The 20794-nt window shown below is 41.2% G+C and overlaps 1 protein-coding gene and 1 long non-coding RNA gene across 2 annotated transcripts; one reads left to right on the top strand and one right to left on the bottom strand.

Moving 5' to 3' along the window:
- Positions 1 to 228: 228 nt before the first annotated feature.
- On the bottom strand, positions 229 to 19924 carry LOC103358305 (carnitine O-acetyltransferase-like). Its single transcript, XM_008283216.1, has 14 exons — positions 19898 to 19924; positions 19285 to 19581; positions 18150 to 18268; positions 13229 to 13282; positions 12785 to 12950; positions 12041 to 12215; positions 11335 to 11501; positions 9667 to 9767; positions 9117 to 9236; positions 6554 to 6676; positions 6036 to 6171; positions 5699 to 5761; positions 2747 to 2884; positions 229 to 456 (listed from the first exon to the last, which is right to left on the bottom strand). Exons 1-14 carry the CDS (start codon positions 19922 to 19924, stop codon positions 229 to 231), a joined length of 1914 nt encoding a protein of 637 aa, XP_008281438.1.
- Positions 13391 to 14023, top strand: LOC103358291 (uncharacterized). Its single transcript, XR_520243.1, has 2 exons — positions 13391 to 13577; positions 13679 to 14023. It is a non-coding gene; the product is annotated as an uncharacterized LOC103358291 (long non-coding RNA).
- Positions 19925 to 20794: the final 870 nt, after the last annotated feature.

The following is a 20794-nucleotide window of genomic DNA, read 5'->3' as shown; positions in this document are numbered from 1 at the left end:
TACAGCCTCTGATACGCAACTGCTGCAGTTATGGAGACAACAAACATTCTTCAATCACATAAACTTTAAGTTTATCAGAGCAGTGGAGAGAGACAGGAAAGGAGGGAGAAGAGTGGTAAAAGACCTGCAGCGGCCGTGGTCGGGAGTCGATCCTACAGCCACTGTGTCGGGGACTATAGCCCCTGTTTGTGGGTCTGGTTGAGCTACCTGGGCACCCAGATTTTTGCTTTAATATGCATTTGCTTCAGTTGGCTCTCGAGTTTCTTCCAGCAGAGCCCTCATGTCCAACATTGCATCCTCTAAGACTTGGACCAGTTGTGCTACATTGTTCTCTTTGCAGGAGTGGCAGGCTGTCACTACAAAGATTATCTTATCACTTGTATGATAGTAGCACATATCATATAAATTAGGTGTAGCAGGACCAGCATATGGCAGACACCCAGCCCTGGATGGTACCTTGTGAAGAAGAACACAACAGAATGTAGTGGTTATTTTTTGTTGCTGATGTGTGTTTCTATAAGAGGTAGTGAATCTTAGTTTTGAAAAAGGCAAGCATTTTCAGCAGCATGTAACCTTATGCTGCTAGATGGGGTTTGGGAACAAAACAGAACGACACCAATTGGACCCTATCAAAACTCAGAGACATTCTTATGTACAACACCAAAAGCCTGCTACACATAGATCAGCACGATGCTCCTGTCAATTGGCAATTCTGAAAGTGAGGCAACAATCACACTCAATTCAAGGTGTTGCCTGGATTTCAGTCTGGAGCAACTTGAATCACTCACCAAAGCAAATAAAATCCAACAGCAATCTGGCAACAAGTTCAACCCTCAGAGGCCTGTACTACGAAGCAAGTTCAACATATCTGGAGTATCTTTCCATTGTCTGCTTTCATGAAACCTAACAACAGAGGCCAGGATAAGCACTGACATGAAGTTTATTATCAACTCAGTAAGTCAACCCAGTGTTTCTGAACCTGGCACCAGAGTGGCATATTTTACAAAAGCCAACTATATTGTTAGAGGGAGATGCAGGAGGGAAAGCAAAAAACAAACAAACTGCAGACTGTGGGAATGTTAACAGGCTTATCAATATCACTACCAAATTATTAGGGCATGATGAGTAGATCTGACTATAATTATAACTGTGTATTCTGCTAAATGAATGTCCTTCTTGGATGTATTCTTCTGGTGTGTAAGACAGTCTTATCCTTTCAGCTGACCCCTTGGCGGTGTCAAATGGTCTTGTGAGCAAGTAAAAACTAAACATAAAAACCCAACTCAAAGCTCTTAGAAGGCTGACTCTCATATTGTATAGAAGGCTAAAAGTAACGGGGTACAACTTGTTTTTTACAAGAATTATTTTCATGGTGATGTGGTGGATGAATTCAGCAATCTTACATTCAGTCTCATTCTTACGGTGTGTCAGACAGTTTTAGTCCAATTCTTGCAGCTGTGACCTGGCAGCTTTAAACAGTTATGGGAGCAAGTAAAGAAAAATTTAAAATGTCATTCAAAAACTTGCTGCAAATCTTATTAGGGCAACAAGCAGGCTATAAGGCGTTGGTGTTTTGATCAGCTTCTGTTTAAAATTACAACACTCTCGGCACATAAACCAAAATGGCTTTGAAATCACTTACAGCTAAAGGCTCTAAACTCTTATCTTCCCCTCTCGCTATCTGTGCACTGAGCTAAGCTGGTTCTTCAAGGAATGGTGATGATTTTCCAAGTGGGTGGCATTTTAATGCACATTGATTTGTTCTCGAAACATAACCTACTCCTGAGTTTAGCACAAGTTATAGTCCTGTAAACCTAGAGTTAAACCTTAAGCTATCTCGCTAAGCACAAATTCTTCATAGTACAGGCCTCTGATCTCCTCAGTTCCCAAAACAAAGCAATGACAGTGAGCAATCTTGCACAGCACCTCATCTACTCCACTTTTACAAAGCAACCTATACAACCCATGTGCATGGCCAGCCATCATAAAAGCACAACATTATAAACACAATGAACTTGTACAACATCAAAACAGCTTAAAGAAACAAATTGTGAAGTTAGTGATCTGTTTTTTCATTAAATCTTCGACAGATACATAATCTAAAAGCTCATATTTCATTCCTGGGGCAAGTTTGATACAATGACTGTAGAGAAGTGGTAGCCATCTTGGTTGTTCACAAAATTGCCTTCCACTGGGAAGATGATGTGGAAGGGTTTTTCTTGAATCCACTATCATGCAAGTATTGAAAAATGTATATATGTTTTCTGTGAAATAACTGATCTTAAAGCCTTTTAAATTTTTCTTTGCTCAGCACTATGCCACAGTCACTGGTTGTATGTCTATCCAATGCATTGGGCAGCATTCAGGTCTGCACTTCCTTATAGTTCCTCTGGAAAATTAAAAATGAAATGAGAGGGTAATTCATGTTTGTCAGGCAAGTGCCAAGTCAAAAGTGATCAGACACTGTTACTAATAAGAAAGCAGCTCCAGAAAGAGAGGAACAGCAGTAATTTCAGTGGACATAGATGGGCTAAAAAGGTAAAGTCCTCTGTTGGGTGTGATTGCTCGGTCATGCTATCCCACCAAAGAAAATATAAATACAACAATATGTTGGTGCATTTTTGAGGAGCAGAGGAAAGATATGAGTATGATAAGATGTAAACAATTACTCATTACATACATGAATTATGCATATCATTAGAAATACAACCAATAAAGTTTATATTTTTACAGCTCTGTTCCTTACCTGACTTGTTGAAAGTCTGTAATCCAAGAATTTATGATAGGAGACGTCTGTGAAAATGTCAGGCATGGAGATTTTTTCTTCAACAGCCTGCAATGCCAGAACCTTGAGGTGCCCCTCTACGTCCTGTCCACTGACTGCCTGTTAGAATGGAGAATGTTGAATTTGTTTGCCATGTTGGTAACTAGAACTAGTATCAAAGGTACCCTGGTTACCTGGTTTTCTTGAACACAAACTTCCTATTCACATTCAGTGTTTTTCACCAAAGTGTACAGTGTGGAGTGAATAATGTTGACATCATCAAAGTAGCTGTGTGGTCCAATCCCACAAAGAAAATACTGTAGCTCAAACTGCTAAAACACTGCTATGATAGAAAGGTGTCAGTACATCCAGCACATCACAGCTTGCTGTGTATGGCTGCATAGTTGGTATAGCTGCTTACTCAGTGTCAATGCTGACCCTGTCCACCACTCAAAGCACCTACATTAGGTACGTGAGAATCAGAACTGCAGCATGAAGCAATGGAAGAAGGTGGCCTGATCTAAACAATCATGTTTTCTTTTACATCACGTGAGTGGCGGGTATTTGTGTGTTTAACTAGGAAAGAGATAGCAGTAAGATGCACTTGGCTAGCTGGTGGAGGCAGTATGATGCTCTGGGCAATGTTCTGCTGGAAAAGCTTGAGTCCTGTCATTCAAGCGCCTACCTAAACATAGTTGCAGGCTTAATACACCCCTTCATGACAGTCCTATTTGCTGATTGCAGTGTCCTCTTTCAGGAGGATATGGTCCTGCTATACTGAACAAAAAAATGTTCAGGAATGGTTTGGAGGATTTAAGGGTGGTGAACTTGGCCTCCAATGGCCTTCGCAGATCTCAGTCTGATTAAGCATCTGTGGGGTGTGCTGGAAAAACATGTCTGCTCCATGGAGCATCCACCTCACAACTTCCAAGGCTTGAAGAATGTACTACTGTAGTCTTGGTATGTGATCCCATAGGACACCATCAGTGGTCTGTGGCGGGGTGATTGGTGTGTATTATCCCTGCTATAGCTAATATTACATCACAGAAACACTACATAAAATCTTCTTTCAGGAATTACTCAAACCCTGTGGTCCTTGTGATCTGCACCCTGCAGCTCATTTGGCATCTAAAGATACTGCTATATTTAGCAAGCTAAATATTTAAATCATATTTTGTCTTGTGATTTGACTGCTTCTGTATTCATACAATCTTTGCATTTACACTTTGTAGCCCTGCTTTTTAAGTGTTATTAATTACTTACTATTTCTTAACTCATATTTGAAACTAACACCGTCTCCATCCATGTTTAGTTGCGAGTAGTCTTCCCTGTCTTTGTTGTCACATGTTGCTCTGTTAGCTCCAGTTTGAAACCACTGGCTGGAATATACAGTCATGACTCGATAGTCCAACCCTTAACAATCCGAAAACCTTGCTATCCGACAGGTTTTTAGGAAAAACAAACAGAACCCATAGAAAATAGCCTTAACATACTGACAGCCTTGGATTCTGACTCCGACATGATATTTTATGTCACAAATAAGGATAACTGTGGTGATACAAATTTTGTGCTTTGTGTGAAACTGTGTTTTAGTGTATTTGCTTGTGGTTGCTGGTGGCTGTGATGGTGTTTTCAGGCTGGGCGGGATTTCCGGACGGAAGAGCTCTCACACACTCTCCTCCACACCTGACGCGCATCGGCAGTCAGCACTGGATAAAGCCTGCCTCCACCTGTGCTCCAGCGCCAGTGGATTATCCTCTTCAGAGTGGTAGCAGGTCAGCCATGCTTTGAGAACTTTGTGCTTTGTGATACTTGCTGTGTCTAATGTGTGTGTTTCGTCTGCGCTTTTTGCCAGAACCTCCCTGACAGATCGTCGCCTCCCCAGCTCCGCTTTGGCAGCAAAACCCCAGCCTCACTCACTCAGCTACCCTCACAAGCTTCCTGGTGTCCCTTGATTCCCTGCTATTGTAAAATAAATCCCTCTTGTCTTCACGCCCAAACCCTGTGTTGCATTTTTGGACAGATTGGCTACGTTCAGACTGCAGGACTTAATGCTCAATTTGGATTATTTTGTGAAATCCGATTTTTTGCAAGTTCGTTCACATTTCCAATTAAATACGACTTGTATGTGACCTGCTGTGTGAACTTCATACGACCCAAAAGTGTCCCGCATGCGCAGAAGATAGACGCAACGTGCTCAGTGTTTACAGATGTAAACACGGATGGTAACGGTGGAGCGTATCCACCATTCCCCTGCTGCCGCCACGATGGTAGAAACAGAACTGTGACCGCTAAACTGGTGTGTGCATTCCAGTCACTTTCATCCCGTTGGAGCACACCCCCGGGGTGGAAGTGGCCGGAACATGCACAAGTGCACCAGTCAATTAGGTGTGAAATCCAGCGATGCGTAGTGTTCTAACAATACACTAGTTATTATAACAACTATAAACAATAAATATTAACAACAAATGACCCTTCAAGCATCAAGCCATCCTTTTATCTTGACCTCTGTCTTGACAATCTGACAGCCTTGCTATCCAACTTAGAAGAAGGTTTTACATTTAGTGTCAGATTATTGAGTCACGACTGTATGTCAAATCAACTATGCACATGTACATATGTGTCTTTGTACACAAGAACAAACAAGATGGTGGCTGCATGTAAAGTACTACTTGTGGTGAAAAACTGCACAGAGTACCTTGAACTTTATCCCTTTCACAGTGGACACATTATTAAGCAAATATCTCATGCAGAGAGAAAAAAAAACAATCTCAGCTGTACTGAACTAGTCATGACCCAGAAATTAGTCCATATAAGGTGGGATAGAAAAAAGAGAACACTTCATATAAAAGCTCTAAATAGCATCTTTACACCAATGATGAACTGTACCTCCACCAAACTAAAGTCCGGAGTGATTCTGTGAATGATACTCACCAAGTTAGTGTTCGATCTGTGTACTTTTATAGCCTCCTTTAATAAATAAACTTTCTCTGTATTCTGTGTAAAAAAGAAGAAAACAATGTTACAAGTCATCATTTGTATTAGTATTAATTTTGGTGTGCTGCTGTACAACAACAGTCCGGATATTAGACCAAGTAGAAATATATCTCAACTCCCATCAGCTGTAAGCTAAACAGTTACATGCTTTATCAAAGTACATTTCGGTACTATAAAGGCAATAAAAATAAATAAACTAAAAAAGGCATTACAATTATTTATATTTTTATAGTTATTTACAAGAGTTGCGCTTGAATTTTGCCTCTTTTCCGACCTGTTTTTTGGGATCATCAAAGGCCTTGATAAATGCAGCTGAGGCACTGGTGGTTGTTGAGATTGTAGCTACACGCCCGTCTCTGAACGTACGTAGAGAGGCGGCTTCATACGACGCACAGCACCGCTGGTACATCCTGCCACAAGAAGGCAGAGCAATATTTTCAACAAACTCCCAGTTCCAATGTAGAAAGTCATGAAATTTCTTGACTGAACACAAATTCTGTAGCTCTGCAAAAAACAGTGTCATATAAACTGTTGAGTTGGATACTAAATGTCACAGTTTTGGCTTTCATTCATTCATTCATTTTAGATGTTCCGTTTTCAATGACTAATAAACAGCCACGCTTTGCTAAAACAGGGTGAATCCATTGCAACACCGTTAATGGGTAGCAATTTTTGTTGCAGCTTAACTGTGTAATCATGTTTTTTTCCCCTGGTGGTTAGTTAGCTTGGATGTAATTAGTAAAAAGCCTGCAGACAAAGACAAGCCATCTCCACAAGTGTTCAGAATCTCACCTGTAGTAGGCCAGTTGTATTGCCATCTGTATGAAAGCATCAGGGCTCATCTTGTGGGCCTTAAGAACATTTTTCCCAAAGTGGTTGAATACCATGACGCTTACATCCAGGTCTTGAGCGAGTCTATGAGTGTGGGGAAGGGAGACATTTTCTTGGGTAGCTTCACAGATGTTTACATATCTTGACATATCTCTGTTTTATTACAAGTATGTATTATATGGTTAATATACATTTTTATTTTTTTTTTAAATATATTTTTTTTGGCTTTTGCCTTTATTTAGTGCAGTAGAGGGAGACAGGAAAGGGGGGAGAAGAATGGGGACAGACCTGCAGCAAAGGGTCGTGAGCGGGATTCGAACTCACGACCGCTGCATCGGGGAACTACAGCCCCTGTTCATGGGCCGCCCGCTCTACCAGGTGAGCTATAGGGGGGCCATTAATATACATTTTTAATATATATCCTATAGATTACCATTACGTAATCTTCTGCAGTGTTTGCAGAAACTGCTTTCTCAATGTTCACAGATGTATTTGTCTCAGCATTTCATTCACTCTGTTTTAATACAAGTGATGATAAACAACTTTATGAAAGGATTACCACATACAGACCCAAATAAACAGAGGAAGAGTGAGAGAGAGTTTGCTGAGGATGGGGGACGGTAGGGAAGAGCTGGCAGCCCAGTGCCAGATTTGAAAGGATGAGGTTGTTGGGGAGTTTCAAGGGAGGATAGGTGAGTTGGTATCCCATGGCCAGAAGTGGCTGTACTGGTGGAACTGGGGACAGGTTGCAGTGGAGTAGGTTGCTGGTAGACAGGATAAATCATACCTGGCTAACCAGACTGAGCTATGGAGAGTGTGGTGTCTAATGGGGAGGGCATTGTTTTGGTTTATCCCATGTTGAAAGCTCTAGGAGTTTGTCAGATGTTGAAATAGTTTAATTTTGTCATCAGCAAGGTGGTGAAGACTTTCTCTTAAGCTCTGTGAAGACCAACGAGGAACTGGTCGGAGATTTAACCTAAAGGGACATCATCAAGAGAACTGTCGGGAATGTGGGAGCACGATAAGTGTTTCTGGGTGCATTGAGAGAATGAGTTGGCTTCTCTGCAGACTGGTCTACATCAGGCATTGACGGTGTGTTGATGGGGTCACGTTCTGGGGCACAGCCTCAGTGTCTGCCAGATGGAGGCTTGTTGTGTGTCATGTGACCTCAGCTCTGAAGGTTTCTAAGAAGTTGGAATAATTTAGCTTTGTTGTGGCTGGGACAGATAAAGTCTTTCTTACTACTTCCTGAAGACCCACAACGGTCGGGTTGGAGATTTTGTGTGGAGGGACAACGCCGGAGGATCTGTCGGGAGTTTGGAAGTGTGCCAATCTGTTCCGGATGTGACGGCTTCTCTGGATACTCATCTGCTTCGGACATCAGCACTGGTAAAGTTGAGGAGGGAGTAATTACGTTTTGGCCTTCCCTTAGAAGAGCTTCCCTGGTTGTAGCTGGGATCAGATGAGGAGTCTGATGCAGCTAAAGAACGGACAGAGTTCTGATTGAAGTCATCTCTTTGTGATGAGTGACGTGGTTAGTGACTTTTCTGGAGCGACGCCGATCTCCTCATCTCTGGGCTTCGTTGTGAATTGGGCTGATCGGCATCAAGGTGATCTGGAGCCGGGCTGAATGTTCCCTCATGGAGGGTTAATGGAAGAGCAGTCTGTAATAAGTCAGAGTCTTCTAAAACTTTCAGACTGGCAGCGTGGCTGAGCGATGGCATATGTTGCTCTGTGTATGAGAAGCAAGAACTAACAAGTGGGAAGGGCAGAGTGGTATGTATAGACGTACGACAGGAAGGAGAGTGGTTAAGATGTGTTCCTGCTTCTGAACCTCAGCTAAAGATTTTAGCTCCTTTAGAACAGAATAAATTCTTTGTTTTTCTTCTGGCACTGACTGCACGCTTGGACTTCACTTTTGCTTTTCCAGTGTGGTATGGGAGGTCATTTTCAGTCTGTTTATAGACAGGGAAAGGCCAACAATTCCAAAGGGAGGGACTCACATGTACTCATGTGCACTAACATTCACATGCAACCAACTGTCACAACGTCACTCCACAAGCACTGGGATTAAAACTTATTTGACATCATTACAATAAGCATGTTGCCGGTCTAAGTGTAATAAAACTAGTGCAATTATGTTTAAAAAAAATGGTCTGGATGCTTGGGTAGAGGTAAGTGAAGAGTGTGGCTTTTGTGTTTGCTCAAAAAAGCAGCAAGAGGAATTACTTTTGGGGGACATTTGATGCAGACAGGACAGAATCTGAACATTCTTAACTAGTGATAGGATTGCCATATCTTCTTTTACGTGTCGATGCCAAATAGTATAAACAGTGGGAGTTTGAAAATGGTGTCACTGGTGAATGTACTGCAGCTGCTCCAATAGCAGCAAATTGAAATGACAATGATTTTTTTCTTTGTCTGGGTTTTTCTTTGACTTTCGGTTTTTCTGGACACTGGGTCTGGTCTGGGTGTAACTCACAGCTTATCAAACAACTTTATCACAGTTTAAATAGAGTCTCACATGTCGATGCTCTGCTTTGCCTTCCCAATGTCTTTGTTAATATCAGGTGTGATGTTGAAGTGTAGTTTCTGGGGCATCGGCAAAGGCTCCACAACAGACTGCATCTTCTCTGGCTCCTTTCTGTTTCCACACATAGAAACAAAGAAGAAAAAAATAGAAAACAAAACATCACCTAAACAGTGTTCTCAATAAATGCGCTTGATAAAAATAAAAAAATACACACAGATACTGCTCACACGTCTGACAGCTGACATACCCAGACCCAACAAAAGATTAAATGAATCCAGGCTCAAATAACCCTTTTGGTAAGTAACTCTAGATGTAAACTTAGTTTACAAAAAAACTGTATAAAACAGCTTTCAGTAGCTCGGTTATGTTGATAGCCATGTAATTGAAGAAAGACTAATATGTTGTCTTTGCTCTTGCAGTAATGTGTGAGTTTTACCTCTGTGCCTATTTAGTCTTATCGCTGAACTGTCTGTAAAGTCATACAACAACACATTTAAAATGGCTACAGTAAGAGAACCTCATTTGCTTTTGGTCTACTTACATGGATAATACAATATAGTCCAAGAAGGCCATAAAGACTATAGCATCAGCAGCAGCATGTGATAGGTTACAACCAAGTGTCCCATCTTCTCCAACAATTAACTGAAAGAAACAGAAACACAAATGAAGCATTAGCATCACATACCAAACCTTTGTCAGTCTCTTACCATATGTGTGATCATGTTGCTATCACGCCCTCCATCTCTAACTCTGCTTAGCAGCAGCCTTTTCCTTTCCCCTTCCTTTGCTTCTTTCCTTTTTCCCCAAGTGGGCGTGAGCAAGGTGTAGGCGTGGCAGCAGGCAGGTGCAGCCAGTTGGATAATCATCGAAGTGAACACACCTGAGCCAGGGAGTGGTCCACCTGCAACTCAGTTCTGGGTCCCAAACAGCAAAAAGGCAAACTCTGAACACAGTCTGAGATAGGGCTGCGACATATTGAACAAATTATGTTTGTATTGACTCAAAGTAGCAAACGTTTGATTTGATGACTGCTTTCCATTTGATGGGCAATATTTTAAGTTAAAATTAGGTTCGATGGGGGACAGTGGAAATCTGTATTTTGGTCTAATGATATTTGAGTTTTACAGATGAAACCCACAAAAGGTGAATAAATTAATTAGTATGTACTGTTCCCACTGTGAAGAATGGAAGACAATGCTGGCTATTTATTCAGAATTGATTGCATATTTAACCAGCGTACCAGCTACCTTAACATTTTAATGTATTGAACATTTTTCTACAATGTGGAAACATAACAGAAATGAAGAAAAACCCTTGAATGAGAGGGTGTGTACAAACCTTTTACTGGTCATGTGGACTGTGCAGAGTGAGGAGAAGAACAACAGGTACGTTTCAAAGTAACACACAGAGAATCCAGAAACCCTTTCTCAAAGCTGTACATTTGGTGGGAGATCATTTCAGAAGACAACTAGTCCAAAACTCATATCCAAATGGAACATCTGCATGCCTCATGTTTACATCAAAATTACCACTGATGTCACTCTTGGAGGCAACAGGATGTCTGTTACCTCCACCAGAACCTAGTCAGGGTCATAAAGTGTCAGTTATGAGGTAAACCACACCTCTGGAGATTGCACTCTTCACAGTGACCTCCTGACCTTTCTCTCTTCCTAGCACCCAGAAATTCCATAACAACAATTAACTGAGCAGTTTTGAATCCCAAAAAATAAGGAAATTCAACATCATCTGCGTGATGATCCCAACATCTGGACTCAATCTACGATTCCAGGTCATCAGGACCAGTATTGAAGAAGAACACCGCATATCTGAAGTGTTTGTGGAAGATGCACACACAACAGACACAGACACCCTCCTTCTCTCTGTCTCAGCCATAAAAGACACAGAGAGGCTTTTATCCTAAATATTTATACTTCTTAAGTCTTATTTTTCTTATTATAAATGTATATGCTTGTGTCTTAGTTATATTAGAAATTTACTTTATATATCCTGAAATTCCATAGTTTGTATGCATGTTTACACTTTTCATATTATCGCAGAAACTGTAGGAGATAACATAAAGTGTAGTGGTGCTACATTCTTGTAGTGGTGCAGCTGGCTACATTTTGCTACTACTGATTGATTCATTGATTGATTCATTCATTCATTCATTCATTCATTCATTCATTCATTCATTCATGTGTTATATTACCTGCAATGTTTTGTCAAACCAGCGGTTGGCACTGTTCCACTCGCTGCCACCTCCATGTAACACGCGAAGCACGCCACTTTCGTCCGACGCTATGGGCATGGGTCCGTCCAAACACACTGTGCAGATGCTCCTTTCAATGGATGACAGCGATTCTTCGTTGGTCTTATCTAAATCAAAATAAGTACAAATCCACAAAGTATACATGATGTTCTGTAATTGGACTAAGACAGTTTAGCAGGTCTGACCTAGATTATCTGCTTTCTCTTACCTCAACAGGGAATCCTTTCGTGTTTTATTCTCATGATGTTCCAAGTCATTTAAACTTTTCTATAAGACTGCTTTATGAATTTGATAGTTTTATTTTTACACAACAGTTATGCACAGTCATAAAAACTAATTTAAACATTCTCTTTCAGACTCATTTTACTATAGTCAGATGAGGGCTTTTGTTTCTTCCCTACAATATTTGTTTATCTTGCGTTCATATTCAAAGTACAAAAGTAAACTATTAAAATACAAGTTGAAATAATTTAAATAATGTCACCTTCAGAAGGCAGCACTGCACCAGTGTGTAGCAGTTTACCTTTCTGTTCCCACTGTCTTACTATAGCTAATGATTTATACTACAGGTAACTTGAATTGCCGTTTTTTTCATTAGGCGTTATGTTCTTTAGTTTCACCTGCTTGACAACAGTGTTGTGCTCACCCTTGATCAGGCTGATGAAAGCTTTGCTCCAGGAGTCACGGTCCATGGTGGTAAGGAGGCCGACAGGCTCCGCATCGCTTTCTGGTGAGGAGTTGCAGATCTTCTCTAGCTGAACATAAAGCTGATCGACTGTCAGCGGAGTCCCATCACTGTTGTAGACCTCCAACACAAAGAACTGATCCAGAGGAGGACACACATGAAAGGTTGTTAACTGATCTTCTGATTTTTTTTTTTTTACTTTTTTTTCTTATCATTATTTTAAAAAATGCACCATTAAAAGAACAGTAAAACTTTTAATTTGAGTCAGCTGGGATAGACTCTAGCACCCCGCGACCTTAATGAGGATTAAGCGGTGTATAGAGAATGGATGGATGAATAAATGTTTTGAAGTGTCAGCTGGGTTCCTTAGTCCAGTAGCTGATTGGACTGCTTCAAACATGTGGACCTAGTCCTGTTTGTCCATAAAGATTCAATATTCTGCGAAACGATATAATTAAACTGTTCATTGATTTAATGTCTATTTTACGTGTCTTTGTTAATAACTTCATATATTAATTAATCTACAAAATAATATAACGCTAAGAAAAAGTGAGAATTATTTCAAAGAATGTAGGCAGATGTAGGGAAAATCTCTGACTGTGATCTGTTGTCCTCTGATCATATGTGAAATTAATAATGTAATCACTGGAGAACTGCTTTTTTGTGTGTGTTTTTCTCTGTAAGTAGAAGTAGGTCGCTTTTTACCTGAGAGTTATGTACCACAGTCATGTGTTTGGGGGGGTTGGAGCTCTTGGCGTGGTACACCACAGAGTCTACCTCCGGACCAGGAATACGACAGGATGACAGCAATTGGGAGTATTGCTTCATACACAGGGGATTCCCTCCCATATACTCAACTGGTAGAGTCTCACTGCAAAACATACAGGCTCTGTCAATAGACGCAGACCTTAAAAGAGCCATTTAAAAAACACACACCTGAAGCTAATACTGAATATGAACTGGGGACTCTGACTGTGATAATTGTTCATCATGTGTTAACAGTTGTCATGCCCTCCACCTCCAGCTCTACTTAGTGGCAGCCTCCCCGTAGCCCTCCTTTGTTTCCCCTCGTGGGCATGAGTGAGTTGTGTGTGAGTGTATGTGTGTAAAGGTAAAGGTAAAGAGGAGTGTTTCCATCTCAAGACTTACTTATCAATCATGTTCTTGAATTCCAAAACAGCCGCAATAATTCTGGCAGCACACCTAAGCAAAGAAAACGTGGTTATTTATTTAAATGACATAACATTGCATAAAGTAGGTAAGCAATTAGAGAATCTATGTGAGGGTTATGGGATATGTTTGTGTTTTGTAGTTTTTTCTCTGCTTTCCTGTGTTTGTCTTGGTGGGTGTGTGTGTTTTCTCGGCAGGCTGGGCGGAGTCGAAGGAGGGAGAACTTTCTCGCGCTGGCAGGTGCTGCTCATCAGCTCATCAACGGAGCTCCTGAAATACCAGCGTCTCACAGACCTCCAGCGCCAGATGATCGTGAATCATCCTAGGGGTACAGCCTGGCCGCCTAGTTGCAATCCGCAGCGAAGCTTTGTATCTAGGTCTAAGCATTTGCTATTCTCGAGTAATTCGTATGTTTTTGTTTGCCTCCAGCGTCCCTCTTCGACTCCAGCTTCAGCGTCTCACGAGCCACACCAGCCATAACCTTCTCCGTCTCACCACAGAGACCACCGCTTCGAGCACCACCTCTGGGAAAACCGTCACTGGGAAAAAGCACCTCGAGCACCGTCCCCTGAGCACCGTCACTGCGAGCACCGTCCCTGGATTCCTCCACGCCTTCCTTCCCAGCACTACCTCGGCGGCACTTCCCCCTCCTCGGATCCCGGCACGGACAAACCTCCACCTGCACCCCCCCTCGACTGACACTCCTACGGCTGGTTCCTGTCCCCGGTGACCCCCACTCCCTCACCCTTGTTAATAAACCCTTTTTCCTTATAACCTGTTTCTCCTGCCTCCCCTTTTCGTTCGGGTCCGCCCGCACAGCCACCGCACACGGGCCGTCACAATCTAATTGATTTTAAAAAGAGAATATAGTAGCACTGTGTTCCACTCATTCTATAGAAAGATGGGGGTTACCAGGTCTTAGCTGTCTTTCTGTCATAATTCCAGATGTGATGGGGCATGCCCAAATTGTCTTAACTCAAAGCAACCAGTGATTTTTTTAAATCTCCATACAGCATCATAAAGACACAGAGGAAGGTACAGAGCATCGTCTGTCTCCTCAGCTTGTTCACTGCCTGTTAGGCTGGTGGAATTGAAGTAATGAACTATTTTAGTGATGCACATGCAGATTTTACAGCAATAAAATGACAATACTGACATCAGCAGTCATTAATGATGTGCAATGACACTAATTTCCTTTCTGATACCAAAGGCAGTATCCCTGATGCCAGTACTACATGTTCTGTCCAAAACCTTAATGTGTTTAGAAAAGGACAATAAAAGTAGGTGATAATAATATATCTTATACAATTTATGTGAGTACACCCCCGGAGAGTACCACTTAATGTCAAATTATTAAAATTTCATTCCTTCTCAATAATTGTATATTTCTAAGTGTAAGAGAAATCAAAAGCAAAAACTTTAGAAAGACTACATTTAGTGGCGGGCCGTGCATTTTACTTCTAGACCTTCAGTGGCATCCTGCCTGAATCAAACCACCTCTTAACACCATCATTATAACGCCACGGCTATAGAAACCATCAGTATTATACAGAAAGGCAGCATAACAGGACATTGCACCGCAGACAGGTATCTCATGTAGAGAGAATGAATGCCATCACAAAAGCAAGAAACCCAATTAAAACAATTCATCAAGTCTCCTTTGACTGCAGCCACAGCGGCACCATATACATCACATCTAGAAGGCGCATCAATATTAACCCAATAAAATGACAAAAATATAGATTTTACAAGTTTCACCAAAACTTGTGATTATTTGAACCCAAACTCCATCCTCCTTTCTTTCCTCACAAGGAGTTCAGTCACTCTGTTGAGCAGGTAATCCTTGCATTTGGCTAAATTAGCAATCCAGCCAATCAGAGGACATGCTAGCCCTGGGACCACCAACTCAGAATCTAATTGGTTAAAGCAACAGTTTAATTTTGATGCATTTTAAGCTACAGGCACCTGCACTTTTGATTCTGAAGGCCTCCGGGCAGATTTCTGTGACCCTGGCAACACATGACGGCTGAAATATGATTGGATAGAAAAAATTTTTAAAAAGCTCTGACATAAACATAAACTGCTGGAAGCACCACAGCCCAGAGACACGCTATGGAATGAAGAGTATAGACTATTGGGAATAAAGTTAAAAGATTAATGGGAAAATATTGCAACGCAAGTCAGTGACTCTGATAGAGTTTTGGCCAACAGAGAAGGCCTTGCTGGCCCTGACGGCACAACACTGTTGAAAATACAATTGCAAGCAAAAGTTTACATACCAGAAATAGCTGTAGTCAATCGTAGCACCGCACAGGAAGATGAAAGGCAATGTCACTCAGAAATGTTGATTAACACAGCTTTAAACATCACCAAAACTGGAAAAAATAAAGTTGCTATATGTATATTTTTGACCCAGCAGATTTTGTCATATTTCCAGAAGACCTATAATAAATCATAAAGAACCAAAAACATCTACCATTATCAACTTTCAATCAAACAACACACAGTCAAAGGACGAATGAGCAGCAACAAATTTTTACACAGGACCTGGACCTGACAAAAGCAGCAAGGGCAAGGACTAACCTGCAGCAGGTTTGGAGTTTTCCCACGAACTGCGTATTCGGGGCCCCAGTAGCCAAGCTAGCTAGCCAAGTCTTCATGAAGCTACTTGTAGTGGGTATTTACGCACTCAAGCCCGATGGGTAGAAGAGCGACTGGCACGCCACCAACCCTCCCAAAGCCACAGATGTGCTCCTGAGCAAAGCTCCACCCACATTGGCCACAACACTGACCCAAACACCAACAAACCCAAAGGGGAACGCTGCTACAGCCTGCCAGGGAAACACTCCTCACTGCTGACAGCGCTGATGGTCCTACTGCTGATCCCAGCACAGATCACCCACAGCATCCGGAAACAAACAAACCTCTTCTTCTTCGCCTCAAGGTAACACAAACAAAGAAACAAAGTTTATGACAAATATCGACTTACGTCAACTTCAAACCCTTTGCCCTCCTCCCACTCAGTTTCACACACGAAACCAACACCAGTGTCTACCACTGAGTAAACCCCTGGAACCAAGAACATGCAACGAGCTAAACAAACTGAAGAGTTCGTTTGCAAAAACAGATAACTCAATGTTTTGTAGATTTTCAGAAAACTTTTTGTTGCTTGCCTGAGATAATATCAATCAAACTGAAGCTGAGTGGATTTGACTCAGTAGAAATGACATGACAAAAACAGAGATAACTGAAGCTTGATTGATGTTGGCTCAGTCAGATGATGGAAAAGTGGATTTTCTGAAGGTTTGTGAAGATGGAGTTATCTGTTTTAGCAAATGAACTCTTTAATTGTACTCGTGCTCACATTCCAACCTGAGTGTACAATGCCACAACCAAAAGCAGACAAGCCCCCACTTTGTCACAACCTGGCAAAAAGGTTGTGACAAAAGATGGGAGAAGACACAGGTATTGCAATAAGGAAGTCTTATCTTTTATTAAATAATAATTTAATACTAACAAAGTGATAAGTGATAAATCAGTGATATCAGTAGTGTAGCTGTGGATGCCTGGACGCGATGCGGTGTTGTCAGCAGTTTTTAGCACGTTTTTACTCTGGGCTCTATATTTTTAATATAGTCTTTTTTTCTGGTTGTTCATAAGAGGAATGCTCTACTTGTCAGCTTAGATTTAATGATGTTATTGAGAGGTGACACAATTTTGAATCATTTGATGAGTGACTTTGCACATGGGTGCTCTCACTTCTTTTGTTTATTATATCAGCAAACTAAAATATTATTTAAATAATAATAATAACTAAATATGCCACACCAAGTAGCTAATGTTCTCTTATTGTAAATCCACAGATCACCAGTATGTGCCCACTTTGACAAAATGCTCTCAATATGTTTTATTTTTGTATTAGTTGTAGATGCAGCAGTAGAAATCTGGGAAAGACAAGAACTGCTTCATTAATCAGGGATATTTCTACCATACTTAAATATAATTCACTCTTCCCGAGGAGACAGATGACTAGTTTTATTCTGAATTGCTATAGCTGTCTGTTTTTAGACTGTGCTTCACAACTAAAGGCCACTTTTTGCCCGTAGTATCATTGAGCTCAACCCAAGTTGCTCCCAATGTTCTTGATCACCTTGCATGGTATCCCTGTCACCATTGGTGACTGTGTGTGAATGGGTTAATAAGAAACACATTGTAAAGCGCTTTATAGAACTTAGCTAAAGGGCAAACATTTACTATATGATTTTTGTGTGGGCAATGCAGAATTTAAAATCTGACCCACATGTGGTTCCATTCATACCATAACAGGTACATGTCGGTCTGCTGCACAGACAGTCCCATTGCCCCTCGTAGCGAACAATCACCGAAGGCACTCATGGATATTTCTGAAAGGCTGTGACTTTGTGCTTCTTACAGTACATAGCAGCTAGTTACAGAGTGTACAAATAACTAAATATTTTATAGAACTGATGTAATATGCTTCTGGGGAAAAATCTCACTCGAGAAACAACCAAGCTGTTCTGACTAACCAGAAAATGTTTACTCATTTTGTAGCAATTCAGAAATTTAGTTTTATTGTCATTGGAAAGTGTGTAAACAATATAAAGAAAGTAGAAACACAGAGTGCATTGCCACAGCAAAAAAGCATACAAATTCCTACATTGTGATAATTCTGATTCTGAACATGTAAGTTAAAAGACTGGACCCTGCCCATCTGTCTGGTGGTGGCCTGCAAAGCCACTGTTGCTGCCACCTGTGTGCACTGAAAGCATTATATATGTTTTAAAGCCTTTAGCTGCTTCTGTTTTTCAAAATTCAAACCTCTGATTCAGATATACATATTTTTTTTGTATTATTTGAAGTAGAGTGTTTGTGTGTTTACCTTGTTTGTCCCTGCTTATCTCTGAAGTCCTGTCGAGGGAAGGTCGTCCCAACATTTGAATAAACCACCACAGGTTTCCGGTTGCCAGTGTAATCGATGTGTAGCACATATCGTGTGTTCTAAAAACAATGACAAACAAGCTTCACTTACACTGCTCGCTTGAATCTATTCAGCGCTGTAGAAAGTGACCTATGCTGACCAGCTGACCAGCTATACTTGTGGAACGGGGTGTCTGCATTGCTCTGCAAGTACAATCCCAGAACAGTGTAAAGCGGTGGTGTTTCAATGCCACTGTATTCATTTTCTTTATGTTCTTCAAACAATGGCAGCTGAAATAAAGTGGTTCATGTTGGAGTTGGAGCTAACAAATGCTGAACAGCAGCTTTTACCAAAATGTTTGTAATGCAGAAAAGAGAGAAGATGATTTTGACAAGACAGTTACACAAAACACCTACAAGAAGCAAATGTTTAATGTTACCTTTACTTTGTCACAATCATAATCCATCCACCCATCCATACATTATCTATACACCACTTAATCCTCACTAGCGTCGCAGGGGGCTGGAGTCTATCCCAGCTAACTCAGGGCGAAGGCAGAGGACACCCTGGACAGGTCACCAGTCTATCACAGGGCTACACTTAGAGACAGACAACCAATGTCGCCGGTTCGCGTCCCGGTGAGGGCGCAGGGATCTTTCTGCGTGGTGTTTGCATGTTCTCCCCGTGTAGCGTGGGTTCTCTTCAGGTTCTCCGGCTTCCTCCAACAATTCCAAAAATGCAGACCAGTGACATTCTAGCTGCGAGGCAATGGTGCTAACCACTGATCCACCTTGCAGCCCCACAATCATAATGCTCCTGATAATTTTTACCTGAGATCACACCTGAACTGCACCCATGAGCTCTCTTTGACTGGCAGTAACTCTGGCGATAACAGCCTGGCATCATAACAAGGCATGTCTTTTATCTGCCAGGTCCCTTATCCCTTACCCTAATCTTAACCATCTCACATGTTAATTTAAAAATGGAAAAAGTGCAGAAATTACATACAAAATCTGCCAGATGTGCCATTATGTCATTGAGGCCCAAGGTGTCTACAGCTGTTGGTCTAGTTGTTGTTACCCACGAGTTGGCTCACCCAGTTGTCAGTGTTCTGTGCTCTGATCTCCAGGCACCTCTGCAGTCTCTCTCCAACCCCTCCTGCTTTCTGAAACTCTTCTACCAGCGCTTTTGTGCGTTTCAGCTCATCCACCTCCACAATGGGCTCCAGAAGGCTGAGGTAGCGCTCACAGGTCTGCTGCAGAGGGGGGACAGGCATCCTGGGCAGTCCTGTCTGGTGGGTGAAGTATCTGCCAGTCACCAGAGAGGCTGATACAGACTTCACCAAGTGACAGGATTTCACCAAGCCACAGGGATATAGCACCCCAAAGTTTACCTGACAGATACAAGAATGTGTTAGCTGTTACATCAGTTCTGTGAGAGAGGGAACAACAAAGCGAACAAAAAGAAGCAAATAAATGAGGACAAAAACAAGAAAGTAATACAGTTTAAAAAGTGAGAACCGTTTAGGTGGTTCACAGAAAGTAAAATAAATTACATTACAATATGTCAACAAAAGGCAAACTAGTTATAAACACTACCTTTATGCAAGCATGCAGAGATAATGGTACCCCAAAAATGTTTTCTAGCTGATGGAACTTCAGTGTCCTACATTATAAAGAGATACAGTTAAATGAAGAGATGTTACTTACCATCGTTCTGGTGCAAATTCTCAACATTGTGCCTTCAGAGAAATATCTATAGATTGAGGCCTGACAGTATTCAACTGTTCAAATGGCTCTGCAAAAGAAGAGCTTCTAGTAAGAAAAGAGAAGATGGAAACCACTCCTCTGTTCCTAATGTTCACACTAAGAATTATCCTGAATAAACAGTATAAAAGGCTGTCAGTTGAAGGTTTGTGAGTACTTCTGTGCTGCAGAACATATAAGCAATCGTTCAATTAGCTCCCACCATCAGATATAGTACTAGAACATTTATTTGTGTGAGTTTAGCAACCGATACAGGCAAAATCCCCTGCAGAGGTGGAGAACCAATGAGTAGCTTATCAAATTCTCAGCATCCTGAGTATTTGGGAATACTGTTAAGACACTGCTCAACTAGCTGTTCCCAAAACACAAGTCAGTTCCAAATTATGCTTAAATTTTTGTGAACCTTTTAGAGTTTATCATATTTCTGCATAAATGACCCAAAACATCATCAGATTGTCATTCAAGTACTAAAAGTAGATCAAGATAACCCAATTCAACAAACAAGACAAAAAATGTAACTTGGTCATTGATTTATTGAGGACAATAATCCAACATTGCGTGTCTGTGAGTGGCAAAAGTTGCAGACTACTCTGATGTTTCACAAAAGGGAGAAGAATTATCCGTGGATCAATGTTGTGAGCAATCTGATCTACCATTTGAGAGAAATAAAGTCTTGACAAATATTAGGAAGAGACTGGCTCCACTTTAGGCAGTTGAGCAATCAATTTATAACTAATATCAAAAGTGTAGTATTTTCTAAGGGTATTATTTCATGTTTGTCTAATTATTTAACGCATCAAATGTTAATAATATTTAAATAGACCACATAGCATATAAACT

The sequence above is a fragment of the Stegastes partitus genome, unplaced genomic scaffold (assembly GCF_000690725.1).
Source record: "Stegastes partitus isolate 25-593 unplaced genomic scaffold, Stegastes_partitus-1.0.2 Scaffold302, whole genome shotgun sequence".
NCBI classification, from domain to species: domain Eukaryota; kingdom Metazoa; phylum Chordata; class Actinopteri; family Pomacentridae; genus Stegastes; species Stegastes partitus.
The sequence above is the reverse complement of the archived record's forward strand: the minus strand, read 5'-3'. Positions and strand labels throughout refer to the sequence as shown.